At 45.7% G+C, this 21,456-nt stretch overlaps 1 protein-coding gene across 1 annotated transcript in view; it reads left to right on the forward strand.

The window, feature by feature from the left end:
• The first annotated feature begins 8,134 nt into the window (after window positions 1-8,134).
• RANBP9 (RAN binding protein 9) overlaps window positions 8,135-21,456 on the forward strand; it is a 69,702-nt gene continuing 56,380 nt past the window's right edge. The window contains exon 1 of the mRNA XM_043908509.1: window positions 8,135-9,083. Coding sequence (XP_043764444.1) covers window positions 8,489-9,083 — 595 coding nt within the window. The 5' untranslated portion in view covers window positions 8,135-8,488. The remainder of the gene's footprint in view (window positions 9,084-21,456) is intronic.

The raw sequence follows: 21,456 nt of genomic DNA on the forward strand, positions 1-21,456 counted from the left end.
GTCAGGAAGCAACAGTTAGAACTGGACATGGAACAACAGACTGGTTCCAAATAGGAAAAGGAGTGCCTCAAGGCTGTATATTGTCACCCTGCTTATTTAACTTATATGCAGAGTACATCATGAGAAATGCTGGGCTGGATGAAGCACAAGCTGAAATCAAGATTGCCAGGAGAAATATCAATAACCTCAGATATGCAGACGACACCACTCTTATGGCAGAAAGCGAAGAACTAAAGAGCCTCTTGATGAAAGTAAAAGAGGAGAGTGAAAAAGTTGGCTTAAAGCTCAATATTCAGAAAACTCAGCTCATGGCATCCAGTCCCATTACTTCATGGCAAATAGATGTGGAAACTATGGAAACAGTGGAAACAGTGGCTGGCTTTATTTGGGAGGGGGCTCCAAAATCACTGCATTTGGTGACTGCAGCCATGAAATGAAAAGATGCTTACTCCTTGGAAGGAAAGTTACGACCAACCTAAATAGCATATTCAAAAGCAGAGACATTACTTTGCCAACAAATGTCCATCTAGTCAAGGCTATGGTTTTTCCAGTAGTCATGTATGGATGTGAGAGTTGGGCTATAAAGAAAGCTGAGTGCTGAAGAAATGATGCTTTTGAACTGTGGTGTTGGAGAAGACTCTTGGGAGTCCCTTGGACTGCAAGGAGATCCAAGCAGTCCATCCTGAAGGAGATCAGTCCTGGGTGTCCACTGGAAGGCGTGATGTTGAAGCTGAAACTCCAATACTTTGGCCACCTGATGCGAAGAGCTGACTCATTTGAAAAGACCCTGATGCTGGGAAAGATTGAAGGCAGGAGGAGAAAGGGACGACAGAGGATGAGATGGTTGGATGGCATCACTGACTCAATGGACATGAGTTTGGGTAAACTCCAGGAGTTGGTGAGGGCAGGGAGGCCTGGTGTTCTGTGGTCCATGGGGTTGTGAAGAGTCGGACACGACTAAGCGAATGAACGGAACTGAACTGAACTGAGATAATCCGGGATATCTCATTTCAAGATCCTTGATCACATTTGGAGAGACCCCCACTCCCAAGAAGGTCATGTGCACAGATTCACAGGTGAATCTCTTGAGGGGGCATTTTTGGGTCTGTCACAGTGTGTACGTGTGTGCAGACACAACCACACCAAGATAAAGAGAGACATGTACCTTGGAAGTATCTGATCAGACCAGTACTTGCACACTTATATATAAGTACTCACATACTATATTGAACACCCACAGTCTTTAGAAGCAGTCCAGAAAGTTCTTGATGTAATTCAGGTTCACAATTGTGCCCAAGCACAAATTGCATCACATGTGTGATGAGGTCAGCGTATGACTTGGAAATACGCACTTGGTCATTGAGTGATTTAGCCAACCACTCAGTGCCCACGTGTCAGTGTGACTTTGGCGTTCTCTAATCATGTAGATTCGTCTCATTATATTTATTCAGTTTTATGGGGTGGCATAATAGGCTATGGTAGAATTAGGAATTTGAGGATTTTGGAAAGGTCTTGGGCCTCTTAAGAACAGCCAAAGATCAGTTACCTATGTGTAATTTTCAGGTGGACAATAGCATAAGGCATATTTGAGGGACTGAGACTATTGATGACATTAGGAGACAGACAAGTAATTCCACAGCAAACTCGACTCCTCTTTAAACAACTGATATCTGTTTCTAAGTTGAATATTCTTAGGATAATTGCAGTCGAAGCAGAGAAAGACTAAAGAAGTCTTTGAAACAGTTTTTAAGATACAGATGTTCTGACATCTTTGAAATAGTAAAATTTGTAAAAGCTTCACATATTGCTGGGTATATTTTTCCTTGCATATCTTTAAAGGCAGTTAAGGAAAAAACTAGCAAAAATGCTTAAAAAATTAATTACCAGGCATAAAATGACATAGAACCACGATGAAAGACATAGTGAATTGTGAAATAAATCACTTCACTAAATCACGTTCTTCTTATATTTACTGAGACTGCAAATTAGGCTTTGTACCTTCTTTGAGGATCATAATGATGAAATATATATATGTATAATATATATAACATATATTTATGAAAATATATATACAGTAAAAAGTAAGTGTTAGTTGCTCAGTCATGTCCCACTCTTTGTGGTTCTATGGACTATAGCCTGCCAGTCCATGTAGCTTTTGTCCATGGGATTCTGCAGGCAAAAATACTGGAGTGGGTTGCCATGCCCTCCTACAGTCGATCTTCCTGACCCAGGGATCAAACTCAGGTCTCTTGCATTGCAGGTAGAGGCTTTACTGCCTTAGCCATCAGGGAAGCCCACATATACACATAGTTATCTCCATGCTATTACAGATACAAAGAAACTCACGTTGGAAAATTCATTTTATTGATAATGGGTTCGGCTGGAGAATTACTTTTCCTTCCCCTGCGATATTAGAAAAACAGCCCCGGTGCTCTTCGTCTCTATCATGGCTCTTTTCACACTCCACCCTGAAAAACTGGTTGCAGAAGTAATGTTTTTTTCCACAAAGCTTAAGGAGCTTAAGTTCCTTCTCTCTTTCCCTCTTTCTCTCTCTCCTTACTTTCCACCTGCTGCCTGGCATTGCATATTTCACAGAGTAGGCACTAAATAAATGATGACTGAAGTACAGCCCACATGTCAGGAAATAGGTGGCTAACTCACAGAAGAAAGGCAAGTTATAGCTTCTGTTTCTAAAGACCTTCCCCTGTTTCTCCAAGTCCTTGTTATTCAGAGGATGGTCCATGGACCAGCAGCAGTGACACCCCCCGGAAGCCTGTTGGAAATGTAGCATCTCGGGTGCCGCTCAGCAAATGCCCACCTGCAGATTTGAGAAGCCCTGTTGTTATTCATGGGTACTACTCTTGCCTCTCCAACTAGATTCCGTTCACTGAAAGAACAGATTCCAAATTGCCTTGTTTGTCTTTGTAATCCTTCTTCATTCTTTCCCTAACTCTGTGCCCAGAACCTAACACAGGGTTCCAAATGTAATAGGTGCTTAATAAATGCTGACTGAGCATTACTCCAAACCCGTTCCTGCAGCAGCTTCCTAGCCTTGTTCTGCCATTTGCCATCCAGTTCAATTTGCCACACATTTGTGGCAGAAATATCCCGACCCTGTTCATGTATGCCATCAGGCATGTCCAGGACCCTAGGGTGAAGCCCATGTCATTGGTCATAAAGTCAACTTGCTGCCTTCTGGGATTTCATTGCTAGTGGCTTGGTCTTGCCATTTAGTACTGAGGATGGTTTATAAGAGGTGTTTTCTAGCACTGGGATCACAAAGTAGTCTGTAGACCAAGTTCAGCCTGCTGCCTGTTTTTTTGTAAATGAAGTTTTATTGGAACACAGCCACACCCATTGGTTTATGTATTGTCTGTGGCTTCTTTTCATCCACAAAGGCAAAGTTGAATAGTTTCAATAGGTGCATGGAACCTAAAATATTTACTACACAACCCGCTACAGAAAAAGTTGGCCAATTCCTGGTCTGAGGAGATATAGTTGATGTGTGTGTGCCAAGTGCAGTCTCCCTGGGTCACTGGAAGTTGTAACAACCCTATAAGAGGCAGTTTTCAAAGACACCCTGAAAGGAAATTCCCTGCTGTCTGGTATCCATGCCATCATGTCAAATCCTCCCCTTAAATGTGGGCGGGACCTAGTGACTTACTCTGAACAAACAGATTATGGCCAAAGTAATGGATGTCACTTCTGTGATGCAGTTACTAAAGGTTGTGAGTTCTGTCCCTCGGCCAGTGCTTCCTTGGCTGGCATATTTTGATGAAGCAAGCTGCCATGCTGGAGAGCCCCATGTGGCAAAGAATAGAGGGCCGATAGCCAGCAAGTAACCAAGGCCCTTAGACCAGTGGTCTCTAGAACACAGTCCAATCCTCCAAAGACAAGTGTGTGAGTGAGCTTAGATCACTTCCCATCAATCCTTCCGCCCCAGCTGGCACCATGAATGCCCATGAGGTTTCTTTTTTTCCCCCCCGCTGCACCTCTCGGCATGTGGGATTTTAGTTCCCGGATCAGGGACAGAAGGCATGCCCCTGCCATGGAAGCTAGAAGTCTTAACCACTGGACCTCCAGGGAAGCTCCTCCCCTCCACCCTCATGAGCTTTCTGATTCACAGAAACTGTATGATAATAAATATTTTAAGCCACTTAGTTGGAGGATACTTTGTTCAGCAGCAACGGATAACTAATTACAGACCCTAACACCACACGGCAGATGGCACAGTCTGCCATCCCATTTCCCAGGGCCTAGAAAGATACTGTCATGGACATTTACTGAAACTGACGGGCCAGGGTCTGAACCTCTTTCTTGGTACTGGAAAATCCTCGACTGTGGACATCAGCGGTCCCTGTCCCATTAGGGCAGTGTGTTCTAACCCTTCCATGTCATGCCAAGCAAAGAAAATGAATCAGATGTGTCAAGTTCTCTATGAACTCACGTGACTGCTCACTGCCAGAAGGTGCCACAGGCTCTAGCCACTTCAGTCCCACCCTGAGTGGAAGGTCTCAGTAACTTAGCACCCCTATAAGCTGGAAATTTTTACTCATTGGTAGCCCTTGGCAGGACGTTGCAACTTCGGTTTGGCCAACTTTGAACCTTGAGTGAGTGATGAAAAGATTGGGGGTCAGAAAGGTGTCAGAGGTAGCATCTGATTGTAGCTGATGTAACCAGTGGTGGGGCTACTCTATTTATGTTGCCTGGCCCCTTTTGGTCTTGTTTTAGGCCTGGTTCTCTACCTTCTGGTTAATCCTGAGACCCACCCAATATGTTTCCAATGAGTTCCTTCCACTTAAGAGAGTCAGAATTGGCTCCTAATTGTTTACTACTGAGAACCTCAGCAGATATGTGTGTATCAGTATCATAGCAATATATGGGAAGGACTGAAAATATAGGTGCAAAATGATTGTGGACAGATTCAAGGCTAATAGGTTTTTACCATCTAGGTCTCTAAATGAAAGTCTCATATTTTTGTAATAAAACTTTACCTTTAATTATGGCTTCCCTGGTGGTTCAGACGGTAAAGCCTCTGCCAGCAATGCAGGAGACCCGGGTTCGATCCCTGGGTTGGGAAGATCCCCTGGAGAAGGAAATGGCAACCCACTCCAGTACTCTTGCCTGGAAAATTCCATGGACTGAGGAGCCTGGTAGGCTATAGTCCATGGGGTCCCAAAGAGTTGGACACGACTGAGCAACTTCACTTTCACTTCAATTATGTATTATAATTGTGCATGGTAGAAGAATTTTGTGATTTTTTTCCCCTCATGTCTTTTTGGTAATAATTTTGGCAAATTATTGTTTAGCCTTTTTCCATTTAGAACATCAGAATCACTTTTCTGTGTCTTCATCTTTAATAATGTATATATCTACTTCAGGCTGTGCTGGTGCAAGAGGCCTGGAAGGACTGGGTACCAAACTGTGCCCTGTATCTACTGACTGATTCAAGAGGAAGGAGTGCCTGTTCTCTAATTAGTTGTCCACCTTCTTTTGGAGATTCCACTGCCCAGGGGGGCTGCATTAAAAAAATTTTTTTGAACAAATTTGGTAAATGTGCTTCTGATTCCCTTGAGTGGAATTTCTTCAACTAGTTCCTTCATGTTGGGCATTTAGTTTGCTTCCATGTTTGATCTATCAGTATTTCCTGTTGAACTTTATCAGGCCTTAATTTTTTCAACACTTCATATTTTGCTACTTGGTTCTAATTTTTTGGTGGGAATATGTCAAAAGGCATGAACACCTTTATGTCTCTTTATAAGTATGATCATGCTTCCCTGGTGGCTCAGCTGGTAAAGAATCCCCCTGAAATATGGGAGACCTGGGCTTGATCCCTGGGTTGGGAAGATCCCTTGGAGAAGGAAATGGCTACCCACTCCAATATCCTTGCTTGGAGAATTCTAAGGACAGAGGAGCCTGGCGGGCTGCAGTTCATGGGGCCGCAGAGAGTTGGACACTACTGAAGCAACTAAGGACAGCATATAAACATGATAAATTTGTGGCTTTCTAAAATGATGTTGCTGTTTTCTGAAACTTTCAGTATAAGGAAGGGCCTGCTTTACAGAATCCTGAAATTTACACAACTGAAATCATTAATTTCTTCAGGCTGCCTGTTTGGTATGTAGTCACCCCTATAAAAAGCTTCCAACAAAATATCAGCTACTTTTCTTCTCTCAGTTATTCCTAAGCATATGTAAAATTCTAAATGGTTCCTCAGTGTACTGACAGGAGAAAATACACCTTCGTAAATAAAACCTTGGTGACTACTTTAAAAAAGTTGGATGAGACTTGGAGCTCACTTATTCTACCTTGGCTAGCCAACATTTAAATAAAGCTTGGCTTACAATTAACTCCTTACTGTAATGTAAGTGACAGTCTTAGAACAATTTAAATACAATGATATCATGTAATTTACAGTGCAGTGGCTTGAAAAAAGTCATCAAGTGCTAGGTTAGAATTATCGGATATTTTTATTAAAGAACAACGGGGCATCTAGTGGCTGGGTAATTGAGGGAGAAATTAGACTGAATGACTATTAGTTCTGGCCAGCCCTTGAGGGCCTTCAATTAAGTCACCATTTACCTACTCTCTTCAAGACAAATAATTCTCTATTCAGCGAGGAATGTTCTTTGCTTATTTGGACAAACAATTACCATCACAATATCTTTGGAAGCAAACAAAACACTAGAATTTATACCATGTAGATTACACACCCTAAAGCTCGATTTTGCCAGCTAAATAAAGGATAACTTAAGGAGAAGTGGTGAAAACAAAATAGTAACGTTGGGAGGGGTCGGAGAGCAACGCTTGACCAGTTGTGCCAATCAGTCGACCAAGCAAAGCACTGTTGGGAATTGCAAAGTAGGAAGTCCTATTTTTGCCTCTGCTGACCTCAGTGAATAGTTCCTTGTTTTAAAAATGGGCATAATTCACTGCTACCTAATAAAGAGGTCTGTTATGAAAATTAACGAGTCTGCAAAGTGTTTGGACGTCTCTAGAAGCCCTTCCTGGAGAAGGAAATGGCAACCGCCTCCAGTATTCTTGCCTGGAGAATCCTGTGGACGGAGGAGCCTGGTGGGCTGCAGTCCATAGTGTCGCACAGAATCGGACACGACTGAAGAGACTTAGCATGCATGCATGCATTGGAGAAGGAAATGGCAACCCACTCTAGTGTTCTTGCCTGAAGAATCCCAGGGACAGAGGAGCCTGGTGGGCTGCCATCTATGGGGTCGCACAGAGTCTGACACGACTGAAGCGACTTAGCAGCAGCAGCAGCAGCAGCAGCAGCAGAAGCCGTTCCTAAATACAACTTGTAATTTCGCGTTCCTGCTCTCCGATGACATGCCACTCTTTATTAGCACTCCTAATAAATTAGTGACACCTTCTGCCACCCGAGGTTCACTTTTAAGACCTCATAAAATTACTTAATAAGACGCTCCCTGGTTTAAGTGGGAGACTTTCCCTTTAGAAATGGTTATGTTAAAGTATTAACATAACTATGAAGGATGCGGAACAGTTGGGTCATCAAGAGGGAGGCGGCAAACAGGGCCCTGTCCCGGGGCACGAGCTCGAGCAGAACCCGGGCAAGCCCCAGACGGCTCAGTCACGGACCCGATTTGGGCTCCGGGAGCCGGGGCGGTCCCGCTGGTCTCGGGGGTCCGCCGACCGGGCTCGTGGCTGCCCCAGCGGGGCTCGATTGCTTTCGCCTGGATGGGAAGCGGCCCGGCCGCGCCAGAGGCGACCCTACGGTGGCGGGGGCGGGGCGACGGCAACAAAAAGAAGTCAGGTAGGAGGAGAGTCTGCCGGCCAGGCGGGCGGGGCTACACGGCGGGCTCCCGGCAGAGGCGGGGACGCCAGCCGCCGGCCCGCCAGCAGCCGGCGATCTTCCTCCGACCGCGCGCGTCCCACTGGCAGCCTGGACCAGGCGCCTGGACCCGCGCGGGCCCGCCCTCCGCCGCCCGCGCGGCTCCGCCCCCTTGACAGTCCCCGCCCTCTCGCTGCACCGCCCGCGTGCTCTGTCTCCCTCTCCGGCCCCGCCCCTCGCTCGGCCCCGCCCCCTCGCCCGGCCCCGCCCTCCGCGCCGCGCTCGCGCTCCGGCTCCGCCCCCTCGCAGCACCGCCCGCGCGCAGCGTCTCGCGCCGGCCCGGCCCGCCCGCAGGGAAACAGCCGCGAGAGCAGCGGCCTCGGCGGGCGGCACTGCGCTCTCAGCCCCCCGCCCCGCATCGCCCGCGGCCTCGGCGCCTCGTCCTGGGCCCGCGCTCCGGCTAACGTTCTCTCGGGGCCTCCGGGGCCCGCCGCCCACCCACTGCCCCGGCTGCGAGCCCCCCAACCGTCGCGCTCCCTCCGTCTGGGCGCGCGGCCGGCCGCCTGCTTCCGGGGCGGGCGGACTGGGCGCCTGGTGCCGGCGGCCGCCGCCACAGCGCCCCCGGGAAGCGGAGGAGTAAGGAGAGAGGAGGCGGAGGCGGCCGCAGGCTGAGTCGCGGCCGGGATGTCCGGGCAGCCGCCGCCGCCGCCGCCGCCGCAGCCACAACAACAGCAGCAGCAGCAGCTCCCGCCGCCCCCGCCGGCGGCCGCGGCCCCGGTGCCCGGAGTCCTGCCGGCGCCCCCGGCCGTCAGCGCCGGCTCGTCTCCGGCCGGCTCGCCCGGCGGCGGCGGCGGCGGCGGCGCGGGCGGCGGCTTGGGGGCCGCGGCGGCCGCCCTGCTCCTGCACCCGCCGCCGCCGCCGCCGCCGCCGCCCCCGGCCACCGCGGCCCCGCCGCCGCCGCCGCCCCCGCCGCCGCCGCCGCCCGCCTCGGCGGCCGCCCCCGCGGGCGCGCCCCCCGTTCCCCCGGGCCTCGCCGCGGGCCCCGGCCCGGCCGGAGGCGCCCCTGCCCCGGCCCCGGCGGCGGGCGGCAGCGCCGCGGCGCCCTTCCCGCACGGGGACTCGGCCCTGAACGAGCAGGAAAAGGAGCTGCAGCGGCGGCTGAAGCGCCTCTACCCGGCCGTGGACGAGCAGGAGACGCCGCTGCCGCGGTCCTGGAGCCCGAAGGACAAGTTCAGCTACATCGGCCTGTCTCAGAACAACCTGCGGGTGCACTACAAAGGTGCGGGGCGTGCGCGGGGAGCCGGGGCCCGCGGCCCGCCCGCTGCTCCGGGGCCGGGCTCGGGGTCCGTGGGGGGCGATCGCGGGAAGGGGGCGGAGGGTTAAGGCTCCCTGCGTGTAGAGTGGGAGCTGGTAATCCCAGGCCGGGTGCAGGATACCTCGGGGGAATCCAGGATGACAGGACATAACTCGCTTTCTGACTGTCTTTTTGAGATAAATCGTCGGGCCGGGATGGAGGAAATCTGTGGGTTCCCAGTTGGGTTTACATTGTTCTCCAGGTGGTGGTGGGTCAGGCGCTCTCCTCTTACGTGGGGGCCGGGTGGGGGGAGTGGAAAGAGAGGCACGATTCTGGGGTATTAATTTCTAATCAAGGGAGAGCAGGGATGTATGGGGGGAGGAGTGATCCGTGGAGGGTTTTTGCCCCAAATTAGGCCAGATATTGTCTAGGGGGACGACAAAAGGACCGGCGACCGAAGTTTGTCGTCCGTGTTATCTCTATAAAAGCAACTGGAGGGTGAGAGAGGTTGAAACCTCAGGAAGACGTGTTTTCTTGGGGGAGCAGAAACCTACCACTACCGATTGGAAATGCCCTATATTTGTGTGTTGGCGTTATATAAAGTCTCGTGGAAAACAGGGATTTGTTTTTTAAAAAAAAAAAACCAACAACGTATTTTAGTGTTTTAAAGAAAACTGGCTTCCGTTTTCCACCTGCAGTTTAAAAAAGAAAAAGGCCTTAGGCTAGTGCTCTTGGGTCCCTCCTCCCCTCATCTATCTCTCCTATGTTAAAACAAAGCTTTAAGCAGATTAATTGTATATAAAATTATTAATTGCCATGGGAATTTTTGAAATGTAGTCCAAATTAATAGCATGCATCAAGTTTACATGTCTGGGTGGGGGGGTTGGAAATCAATCCATTATATCAGTCAGTCTGAAAACAAATCCAGTTTTTTAGGCCCCAAACCTGCTGCTTTTACATTCAAAGCAGCCTCATTTTTGATTGGCTTCAAAGGGAGGGTCTTACTCAGATCCTAGTGACATGAATATAGAGGGTATAAACAACCATTGTGGTGAAATTCTTAAAGTTTACTGGACTGAAATTTGAGGAGAACCTTGATAAATAAGTTACTATTTAATCAGAAAGGAGCATAGCCACAGAAATCTTCCAAAAGATTTGGCAGCAAAGAATATGCACAAAAAAATAGGCCTTGTTGAATATTTCTTCCTTTTATCCATAGATCCAGAGAAGAACTTTCAATTTTAAATGCTATGGCTCTTATTCTAAATGACTGAAAATTTCAAGATATCAGACCTTTGTTTTTTTTATGTTAGGATATTTTGTTAATACCCTCCTCTGAAGGCTATTTCTTAATTTTGTATTTTGTGTGAACTGTGCTCTAATGAAGTGTTCACTTCTGATCAGACTACCAGAATGCTTTTTGTTAACTTGAAATTTGATGGTTGATAGTTAGCTTATAAAATCAGAGACAGAAGATACAGGGTATTACTGAACAAAGAATTCTAGCTTTCTGAATCCTGCCATCATTTGTGATTTTAGGCATATTACCACGCAGGGCCTCAGTTTCTCTCTGAGTGATGAGAGTTGAACTAGGTGGTTGGTTGGTAAGGAAATTTCCAGCTCTGAATTTCCATGGTATCTGAGATTTGTGATTATAGTTTATTTAGCACTGTAACATGCCTTGACTAGTTTTACTAACTCCTTTGACTTAAAATTGTTGATTCGGGTCAGGGAAAAGTACAGCTTATGTGAAATTGGTTGGAGTTTGGAATATTTATGACACTGCTGTCTCAATTATTTTTCCTGTTGGCCTCTTTATTACTTTCTGTTGTGTAATACTAAGATTCACTTTCTGGAAACTTCACTATTTTGTAAACATAAACCATTATTTTTGGAAAAAAAGATTTTGCTGTTTGTCATCCTTTCCTCTCCCTTTTTCTTTCCTTTCTTTGTCTCTCCCTTCCCCCCTGTCACAAACACAGGCCCCCTTCCCCGCTCTGCCTCTTCCTCCTCTTGTTATTTTAATGTGTGCACGTGTGTTTTTCCTGTTTTTTCTGTGTGCCTTCTGAGTGGACCACGCGAGAATTTACTGGGCATCTGAGCAAAGGAGAAGTGTCATAGGCAGTGGTAATCAAACCTCAAGGCACAAAATAACATTGAAAACTACTGTTCATAAAGCATTTTTTGCATGCTGTAAAATTTCAAAAGATTGAAGGTAATTATTTTCCAGAATGGTGAGGATTTTCCCTACCTTTGAAATAGAAATTTCTTTTGCTCTGACTGTATTCTGATTTGAAGATGTAGTTCTTCTCAATAGGAATTAACTCTTTTTGGAAGCTGTGGGGCTCCTTAAGTGATTTGAGGGAATTGATGTTAAACAATGCCAGTCATGCAGACAAAGTTGATTAGATTGCAGGGGAATTGGGTGTGTTTACTCTTAAAATTTTTAAAAAGACTTCTTGCTTAGCAGTCATGCACCAACTGTTGAAATCCTTAAACATGGCCCCTTTTATTTTTAAAATTCTTGTTAGCTTTGAATAAATAGAAATATGACAAGTTTAGACCTAGGTTATAATGATAAGTTTATTCCAGCTTAAAGCATTTTAACAAATATGACAGTAGGTTTGATCATTCTGGATGTTTCAGTTGCAGGTTGGATTTTTGTGTTTGTGAAGTTACCACAATCTGGATACTTTGCGAAGCTTTCTGGTACATACACCAAGAGCACGTTATTGGATTTGGATAAGATGGTAGAGCTCTCATTTAAGACGAGAGAAAGTGGGAGCACCTGGAGGTACAGCTCCCCCGTCACAAGCAAGCCAGGAATGGAAACTAATTTTCACCGATTCTGAATTTACTGTTCTTTCCACCATACCGTATTGCCCGTTTCAGTTTGTATGAGACTTAATTGTCTCAACTAGATCAAATCCAGTGATCACATTTAGAACTTTCTGGAGAATAGTTGACTTTGAAGAATAGTTGATGTTGAAAGTACTTCCTCTGGGGAAAGTGCTACCTGGAGCAGACTAGTGCTGTGGAAGAGTCCAGACACCCGGATTGTACTGATTTAGGGCAGTTTAGGAGAAACGTGAAAGTGGGGAATGATAGGAAGAAGTACATAGTGAGTGTTACCTTCAAATTGAAGCATTATTAACAGTAACCAAATAGGTTGAACTTTTGGTATGCCCAACTCCCCTCCCCCTCAGTATCACCAGTCATTAGACCTTTAACACTTCCTAAATTTAATTGCCTATCTAATTTCTTGCACTTCTTTAGGTAGAACAAATATTTCAACATACATTTGCTTGCTTACAAATACAAATGTCTTTTGAGATTTATGGGAGGTGATACAGAAAATGTTCTTTAAAATCAAGGAATTTAAAAACTGAGGTTCCCCCCCCCAAAAAAAAACTTGCTTTGCCAAAATTTTGCTTTAAGAATGCTAGTTGAGGGGATTTCCCTTTCCAGTGCAGGGTTGGATCCCTAATCTGGGAGCTTAGATCCCAGATGCCTCAGGGCCAAAAAACCAAAAGGTAAACAGAAGCAACATTGTAACAAATTCAATGAAGACTTTAAAAATGGTCCACATCAAAGAAAATCTGCCTTTTTTTTTTTTTAAGGGAGTACTTGTTGATAACTGCAAAAATTAAGTGATCTGATAATCATATGATTTTTTTTGTAGTAATGATTTATTAAGCGATTGATGTATATATAGTGCTTGTTGTGTTAGTCACTAAGTCAGGTCCGACTCTTTTGCGACCCCATGGACTGTAGCCCACCAGGCTCCTCTGTCCGCAAGATTTCCAAGGCAAGAATACTGGAGTGGATTGTCATTTCCTTCTTCAGAACTATCCAACCCAGGGATTGTGTGTATTGGGGAGAAGATGGGAGGAGTGTCCACTGCAGGCTGCGTGGGCAGGGGTGAAGCTGGTGGGTCAGGGACAGCTTCTTGAAGGGGATGAGGCCAGTGGTGAGTCTTAAAAGATGGGTATGATACAGGGGAGGAGGGGCTGGACATTACAAGGGAGAAGGCATAAACAAAAGTGTAGAGGCGAGAATTATTCTAAATGTTTGGATTTGCAAGCAATATGAGGTTGTTGGAATTTAAGTGTGTGACAAGGAACAGCTGGGAAAAGATCCAGCAGGGCCTTACAGAATATTTCATTGAGCTTGGATCTTATTCTGTAGGAAAAGAAGAATCAAAGGATTTTAAATAGGAAGTGACTGGCTCATTTTGATCTTTGTCAGATTACACAACTAATTGGAAGATGGATTCAGGGACCCTAAGACTGGAAGTGGCAGACTCGTTCAGAAGGCTGTTGCAGACCATAGAAGAAATAAGGACCTGAATTGGTTGGTCAGTGTTGGGTGGAGAGAAAAAAAGACATATCTGTGATCTGTATTGAAGTCACCCTCACAGGATATGGTGGAATGATTTAAAAAAAAAATCAAGGCCAATGCCGGGTGTCTAGCCCTGTTAGTTTTTTTTGCAGTGAATCGTGAAGTAAATGATGATGGCAAGGAAATATTACAGCATATTTAGAGATAAGTAAAAATGTGAATCTCAGCCATGTGATCTGACTTCACATAAACCAGAAGAAGCCAAAGAAATAGCATTAGAGAAAGAACAGAGAGTGGTCTTCTGGAGTCAGTGAGGTACAGTGGAAGCGCGCAGCTGGAGCTCATGGTTTTTCACTTGAATGTTAAGGCGACGGCGACAGTGCTAGTTTCTGGTTGTTTTCTTCTCTTCCCTACTAGCTGGTTTGTCCTTTTTCCTATTTTAAACTCCCAAGAGCCTTTTCAGATTGGCCTAGCTAATTGCCATCGTTCTCAGTTGGACAGATCTCATTATTTGCTGTGGTGCCGATCGGCGGCCCTCTTGTGGGCGCTCGTCCGTGTTGAGTCCACTATAGGGTGTGATGGTTGTTACGGAATGTCCTCCTGGCACAAGGGGAGTGTGGGCCCCCCTTGTTTCAGTAGGGACAGCATGGGGGGCAGTTTCTTCTCGGAAGGGCGGGCAGGTACCACCATGGACGGGATCCTGGGGGAGAGGTCGAGGTCATGACTGACTTGGGAGTCACCACTAGCTGGTGGTTGGAACTCAAGTGTCTGAGAGAGAAAGTAAAGTGAGAAGAGCAGTGGGCCAAAGATGGGATCCTGAGCCAACACCAGCTCTGAAGACTGGAGGGAGCCGGAGGAGGAGTAGTTAAGAGGCACCTGCGCAGCGGGGAGGCTGGTGTCACACTCGCGGAGCGGAGGAGGAGTGTCAGAATGAGGAAGTGAACTCTAGCGTCAGAGGCCACAGACAGCTTTAGTGAGACAGGCACAGGAGAGTTTCCACTGGATTTGGAAGTTAGGTCATTGTGACCTTTGGCAGAGCAGTGCGATTTGGGTGATGGGGGCAGAAATCAGGGTAAATAGAAGGGACCAAGCGTAAAGTACGGTGAATACAAATGATTCTTGAAAAATGTAGGCGAGGAAAGGGATACCTGGAGTATCTGAGTACCTGGAGGGGAATGGAGGATAGGGCCAATTTTTTGTTTTTTCTTTGTTGTGGCTGATATTGGAGTTACATCGATCTGAAATTTTTGGATCTGAAAATTAGCTTCTAACATCAGCATATGTGATGAAAATCCACATAATTAAAATTATCCCTGAAAATCCTTTGGAAAGTACTGTGTTAGAGACTACTGTGTCATTTCTAAGTAGGTCTCATTTTAATCTGGTTGTGGGTATAAAACTGAAGTGACATAAGTTAGGTGACAGTGTGATGTTAGCGTGAGGTATGGAGTCCCAATAAATGTCTACAAGATTTAACATGTTTTAACAAATAAGATAAATAGTAACGATACCTGATTTTATTACCTTGAAGTAAGGGGGAAAAAGTTCACTATACTCTCCACCAACGCCAGTGCATCACTGACAATGGTTTATACACAGAGGCATATAGTTTCATGAAATGTATGCATTTGGGGGACACTGTGCCCTTGTAGGGAGAAGGCAATGGCACCCCACTCCAGTACTCTCGCCTGGAAAATCCCATGGACGGAGGAGCCTGGTAGGCTGCAGTCCATGGGGTTGCGAAGAGTCAGACATGACTGAGCGACTTCACTTTCACTTTTCACTTTTCTGCATTGGAGAAGGAAATGGCAACCCACTCCAGTGCTCTTGCCTGGAGAATCCCAGGGACGGGGTCGCACAGAGCCGGACACGACTGAAGTGACTCGGCAGCAGCAGCAGTGCCCTTATGGCTTGCAGGGAAGGAGACAGTGAAGAGAAGGATGAAGATACGAGCCTGGGAGGCCAACAGAGTGTGGACGTGGGGGGGGAAAGTGCTTAAGAAGCTGAAGATGCTTGGCCTTGAAGAGGGGAGGAATACATACTGGCCCTTCGATAATAGTGAAAGAGGCCACCAGTTAGCAGTAAGGGAGCGGAGAGTAGAACATAACCGCGTATGACAGTGGAGTCCCATTCAAGTCGAGTTTCGTGAGACAGGATGCGAGGCAGTGTGCTCACTGAGCTCAGATAGCGGACTTAAAGCCTAAAGTGAACGGTGAGGGTGTGAGCCATGTCCATCATTCTGAAGATGTCTGTGTGGTGTGGATAACAGTGGGGGTCCCCGCTGACATCATTTGTTCACGGAGGTGACTGTTTGCAAGATGTTTGGACTTGTATTCGGCGAAGGCTAGCCGCCCGGTGCAGGAGTGGGGAAGATGGCTTGTAACATTGATTTAGGCTGTGGTTTTGCTGCCTGACTGTGATGGAAGGGTAGGCATATGAAGGAAATCAAGATATTTGAGCACTTTAAAATAATTACAATGTATATCGTCCTGAAAGAGGAAAAACAAACAAGAAAGAGTTCAGTGAGCTGACATTCCCTGGGTTTTGAAGTGCAGAAGTGAGTTCTTTAGGAAGGGGAGAGGATAGGAGGGTGTGTCCTGGGGAAGACGTAGGCCTTGCCACTGTAATGCCAGAATTGAGTTGCTGGGAAAACCTCATGTTTTCCACGGAATTGCCCACTAAAAGTAACAGGGCTTCTGGGAAAAATAGGGCTGGGGCAGACCACTTAAAACCTGTGGAACTTTGTAACCAGAGCACTACAAAAATAACAGTTCTAATAAAATACAAGCCTGGTTAAATTTCCACTCCCGCCTGTGCCCGGTGTCAAAGGCTGCTGATCCCTCCTAGCGTTCAACCCGCAGGCTTGGGTCTTCCCTGTTAGCGATGTAAGTTCCTGTTTAATCAAAAATAAGCATCTGGGGTTTCCTTGGTGGCTCAGTGGTAAGGAATCTGCCTGCCAATGCAGGAGACACGGGTTCGATCCCTGATCCAGGAAGACCCCACCTGCCTTGGAGTAACTGAGCCCGTGCGCCTCATCTACCGAGCCTGTGCTCTGGAGCCCGGGGGCCGCAACTCCTGGAGCGGGAATGCTCTAGAGCCTCTCCACAGCAAGAGAAACCACTGCGGTGAGAGGCCCTCACACTGCTGGGAAGAGTGGCCCCCGCTCTCCCCAGCTAGAGAAAGCCTGCGCAGCAGTGAGGACCCGGTGCCGCCAAAAATCAATAAATAGATAAAATTATTTTTTTTAAGGTGAAACTTAATACAAGCATCCACCCCTCCCTCCCCCCCAGACTTTAGATGTTTTATTTTGTATTGGGGTATAGCCAATTGACAATGTTGTCATAGTTTCAGGTGACTAGCAAAGGGACTCAGCCATACATACACATGTATTCATTCTCTCCCAACCCCCGCCCCCATCCAGGATGGCACATAAGGTTGAGCAGAGTTCCACGTGCTATGCAGGAGGTTCTTGTTGGTTATCCGTTTTAAGTATAGCAGTGTGTACCTGAGCTTCCCAAAGTCCCTAACCATCCCACCCGCCTGCCACAACCATAGGTTTGTTTTCTAAGTCTTTCTGTTTTGTATGTAAGTTCATTTGTATCATTTCTTTTCAGACTCCACCTGTAAGGGATGCCGTTCAGTACTTCTCCTTCCCTGTTTGACTGACTTCACTTGGTATGACACTCTTTGGGTCCATCCATGTTGCTGCAAATGGCATTGTTTCATTCTTTTTAACGGCAGAGTAATATTCCACAGTACATGTGTTGCACATCTTCTTTATCCTTTGCTCTGTCAGTGGACATTTAGGTTGCTTCCATGTCTTGGCTGTTGTAAACAGTGCTACAGTGAACATTGGGGTGCATGTTTTTCTTTTGGATGATGTTTTTCTCCAGATACATGCCCCAGAGTAGGATTGCAGGTCATATGGTAGCTCTGTTTATAGTTTTTAAGGAACTTTCATATTATCCTCCCTAGTGACTATACCAGTTTACATTCCCACCAACAGTTGCGAGAGGGTTCCCTTCTCTCCACACCCTCTCCAGCATTTTTTATTTGTGGATTTTTTGATGATAGCCATTCTGAGCAGTGTGAAGTGATATCTCATTGTAGTTTTGGTTTAGTACATATTTTCTAAAAATTACTTGGGAGGAAGGTTGGGGGGGGATCCCAGGATAGAGTGTAAAATGTGACAAAGCAATCTGACTACATTGCAAATGTATGAAACAGTCTCAGGAAAGGAGGGAAAAGGCGCTGACCTAAATAAACAAGTTCCTGGAAATCGGAGTCTGTAAAACTAAAAAGGTAAATGAAAGTAGATAAGCGCTGAATTCTTGTTGATAAGCTGTACCTCAGGGGGATATGGGTTAACAGTTCTGATGCTGTTATCGACATAAACTGGAATTTAACGATTCAATCAATGGATGGTGGAGAGTAGGAGCTAGGTTTCTCAGCGTTGAAGTGGTTAGAATGATCTATGTGATAATAGATTAGAGTTGGTTGTTTAGTTTAATATGTGCACAGATAATTACATAAAAAGTATAGATGTGTGTAGTGAAGTGAAAGTGTTAGTGTCTGACTCAGCGACCCCGTGGACTGTAGCCCGCCAGGCTCCTCGGTCCATGGGATTCTCCAGGCAAGAATACCGGCGTGGGTTGCCATTTCCTGCGTCAGGGCGTCTTCCCAGCCCGGGGATGGAACCTAGGTCTCTTATGTCTCCTGCATTGGCAGGTGGGTTCTTTACCACGGTGCCTGGGAAGCCCAACAGTGAGCACACCTAGTACCTAGATCTTGGATTCTAATGCCATTTGTCCATAAAAGGAGCCAGGGCTGCTTAGAGAAGTGACTGATTCTGGGACTGGGGCAGGAAATACGCCAGAGGAGCGTCCAGCGTCTTGCGTTTGCCAGAAAGTGACAAACAAAGCACACAAATGGGGGTGTCCAGAGTGCCGGGCGGCCAACTGAAAAGGCGCCCGGTGGCTGAGTGGGGCATAGCTGAGTAGCAGAAGACATGAACCGTAACCCGAGGTGGAAAATAAGTAGGCGTGAGATGCATGAATCCACGTGGAGAGAAACAGAGAAGTGTTGTAGCACGTTTGGTCTGTGCTGCTGTCGAATTTGTCCCAGACGGCTTAACATGGTGGTTAGTACAGCGCTTTCTGAACGATAGGAATACACTTCCGTAGGAATCCCAGCCCTTTTGATTTAGTGCCTTTTGTGTATTGCTAAAATTTGCCCTTTAATTCATTAATGAACTGGGAAAAGCTGTTATGAACCTAATGACTTCTTTATTATGCTGACATCATTCCCGTATTTATCAAATGCATGTGAGCTAATTTGTATTCAAGAAATGTGTTTAGTACCAAGACAGACTTTATTAGAATTTAATATTTCTGCGGTGGAGTAGTTTCAGGTGATGTCTGAATCCAGAGCATGGCTCCAGGAAGAATGGCCAGTATTAGAGTGGAAGTCCACGGGGAGAAAAGAGGTCCAGGAATTGGAATGCAGAAACAATAAAATAACCACAGCTGAGCGTTATGTGTGTGAATGTGGTATGCAGGCTCTATACACGAGGTTAGACTGAGTCAGAGAGATTAGAGAAAGGACAGTTGAGGAAGTAAAGCTTGAGCTGAGATAGAAAGGCTGAGAAGGAAGGGCACCGCTCTCCAGTTCCAGGGAGTTGCGTGGGCCCTGCCCGGCCTGGCCAGGGTGGTTGGAGCAGAAAGGAGGAGATGGGAGACGAAGAGGGAGGGAGAGGTCAGACAGGGTTTTCAGGAAGTTTATCTTCTTCTCGGCTGAAAGGGGAGGACGTTAGTTTACTGAAGGCTAGTGGTACAAGGAAGACTGAGGTATGTTTTCAGAGAGGCACTTGGCTGCTCATTGGAGAGTGGCGGGTTCTAGGGGTGGGGGCATTTTTCAGAACCATCCAGGTGAATGCAGTCAGCAGATTGTGTGCAGGGGAGGAGCTGACCTTGCTCGTCTTAGAGTCCTGAAGCAACACGTGTATTTTCTTCTTGAACCATCCAGAAAACACTTAACGTTGAAGACTGTGGTTTTAAAAATGTGCACTTCGGTAGTGTGAGGTTGTACTTTGGTCACCACAAAATTTAAGGTAATAAACTTCCTGCTGACAGACCTTATTAGAAATAGGCCCTTTGCTATGATATTACTAGTCTCACCTAAAAATAGTGTGCATCCTTTTAATCTTACATCTCGCCTTTTTCCCGGGTCTTTACCTTTTAAAGTTAATTTTAAAATGAAACAAATCCTTTTAAGCTTTACAGAATTCTTCTATAGTGTCTTGGTAGAGCATAATGAATATACTAGTCTTGGAGATTTATGATTGTGTAATTCTTTACAGTTACTTTTGCACAGTAGTAAAACATAGGGGATTTTAAGTCAGACATGGATTTAATGCATGATTCTACCAATTCAGGGCAAGTTATATTACCTCCGTAAGAATTTCTTCATTTTTAAAAATGAGGTTAAATTATACCTATTTCACAGATGTTGAATGAGAAAAATCTGTACAAAAGCACCTAATGCTTTGAGAGATTGTTTACCCTCAAATATTAGTTTTCTTTTTCTTTTCTCATAGAAGTAACTTAAATAGGAGGTGGGAGTACTTGTGAAGTGATTCCAGAATGCGAGTGTAACTAAATCCTTCCTGTGGGTTCAGGGCTCACCCTGGATCAGGCTTCTTGAATTTAAATCCCAGCACAGATCCTGGTTTGGGACGCTCACTCAGCAGTGAGCCCTGAGTTTCTTCCTTTGGCTTCCTCAAGTGTGAAATGGTAGTAAATAGTACCTACTTCATGGGTTGTTTGGAACATGAAATGAGCTAATAAACACAATGCTTCTATTTACTTATTTGCCGTTTTCAAAATTGAAGTACAGTTAATTTACATTGTGTCAGATGTGCAGCATGGTAATTCAGTTATACATGCATATGAACTTTTTAGATTCTTTTCCATTGTAGGTTATGACAAGATATTGAATACAGTTCTCTGGGCTATACAGTAGGTCCTTGTTTATGTTTTATGTATCAGTTCAGTTCAGTCGCTCAGTCGTGTCCGACTGTCTGCAACCCCATGAACCGCAGCACGCCAGGCCTCCCTGTCCGTCACCAGCTCCTGGAGTTTACTCAAACTCATGTCCATTGAGTCGGTGATGTTTTATGTATGGTAGTGTGTATATGTTAATCTCCAACTCCTAATATATCCACCCCAGCCCCATCCCTTTTACTAACTGTAAGTTCTGTCAATACAGTGCTTTTAGAATGGTGCCTTTCACATAGTATTAAATATATATCATCTATTATCACATACCGTTATTAAGGATACTTTCAGATTCCCTTATCCCTAAGACTTTTGAGCACTTCTCTTCAGAAAAACCAAAACCAAAAATAAAGGCTGGTCGATTTAGGACTCCTGGGTTAATTGGGGTTTTCTTTAGATTTATTTTTAGCTGTCTAAATTCTAAAAATGCTTTTTGTTTACATGACCTTTTCCCAGGAGGCTCAATTATTTGAACATAACTTTACTGTAGAAGATGTTTTGCTGAAACCATAATTTATAAAATTTCAGTTTTTAAAAAGTGATTAGTGTATCATTTTGCAGATTTGTGTTATACTTTTCTTCCACTTAGCTGAATGTAAATATTACCTGCATATGTTAAGACAGTTTATCAGCATCTGTACATTGCCACTTCTGTTTTTATCTTCCTAGCTGAGTTTATCACCTCTCAGTGGTCCCCCGGGCTGAAAACCTGTGTCCATAGTATGTATACTAATAGTAATAGACTAGAGTGGCTGAGTTCATTCTGTTTCTTTTAGGCCATGTGACCATGTGCTTAATTTGCGCTGCAAGTGTACACCCGACTGTTTAATGATAGGATATACATTGATAATTTGACAGAGTGTATGGTAAGAAAAGATATGATCTCATTGATGTGTGATGGTTATTGTATAGCCAATATAATTTTTGACTTAAAAGAAGGGTTTAATTTTAAAACAATCATG

The sequence above is a fragment of the Cervus elaphus genome, chromosome 7, assembly GCF_910594005.1.
Source record: "Cervus elaphus chromosome 7, mCerEla1.1, whole genome shotgun sequence".
Classification (NCBI taxonomy): Eukaryota; Metazoa; Chordata; class Mammalia; order Artiodactyla; family Cervidae; genus Cervus; species Cervus elaphus.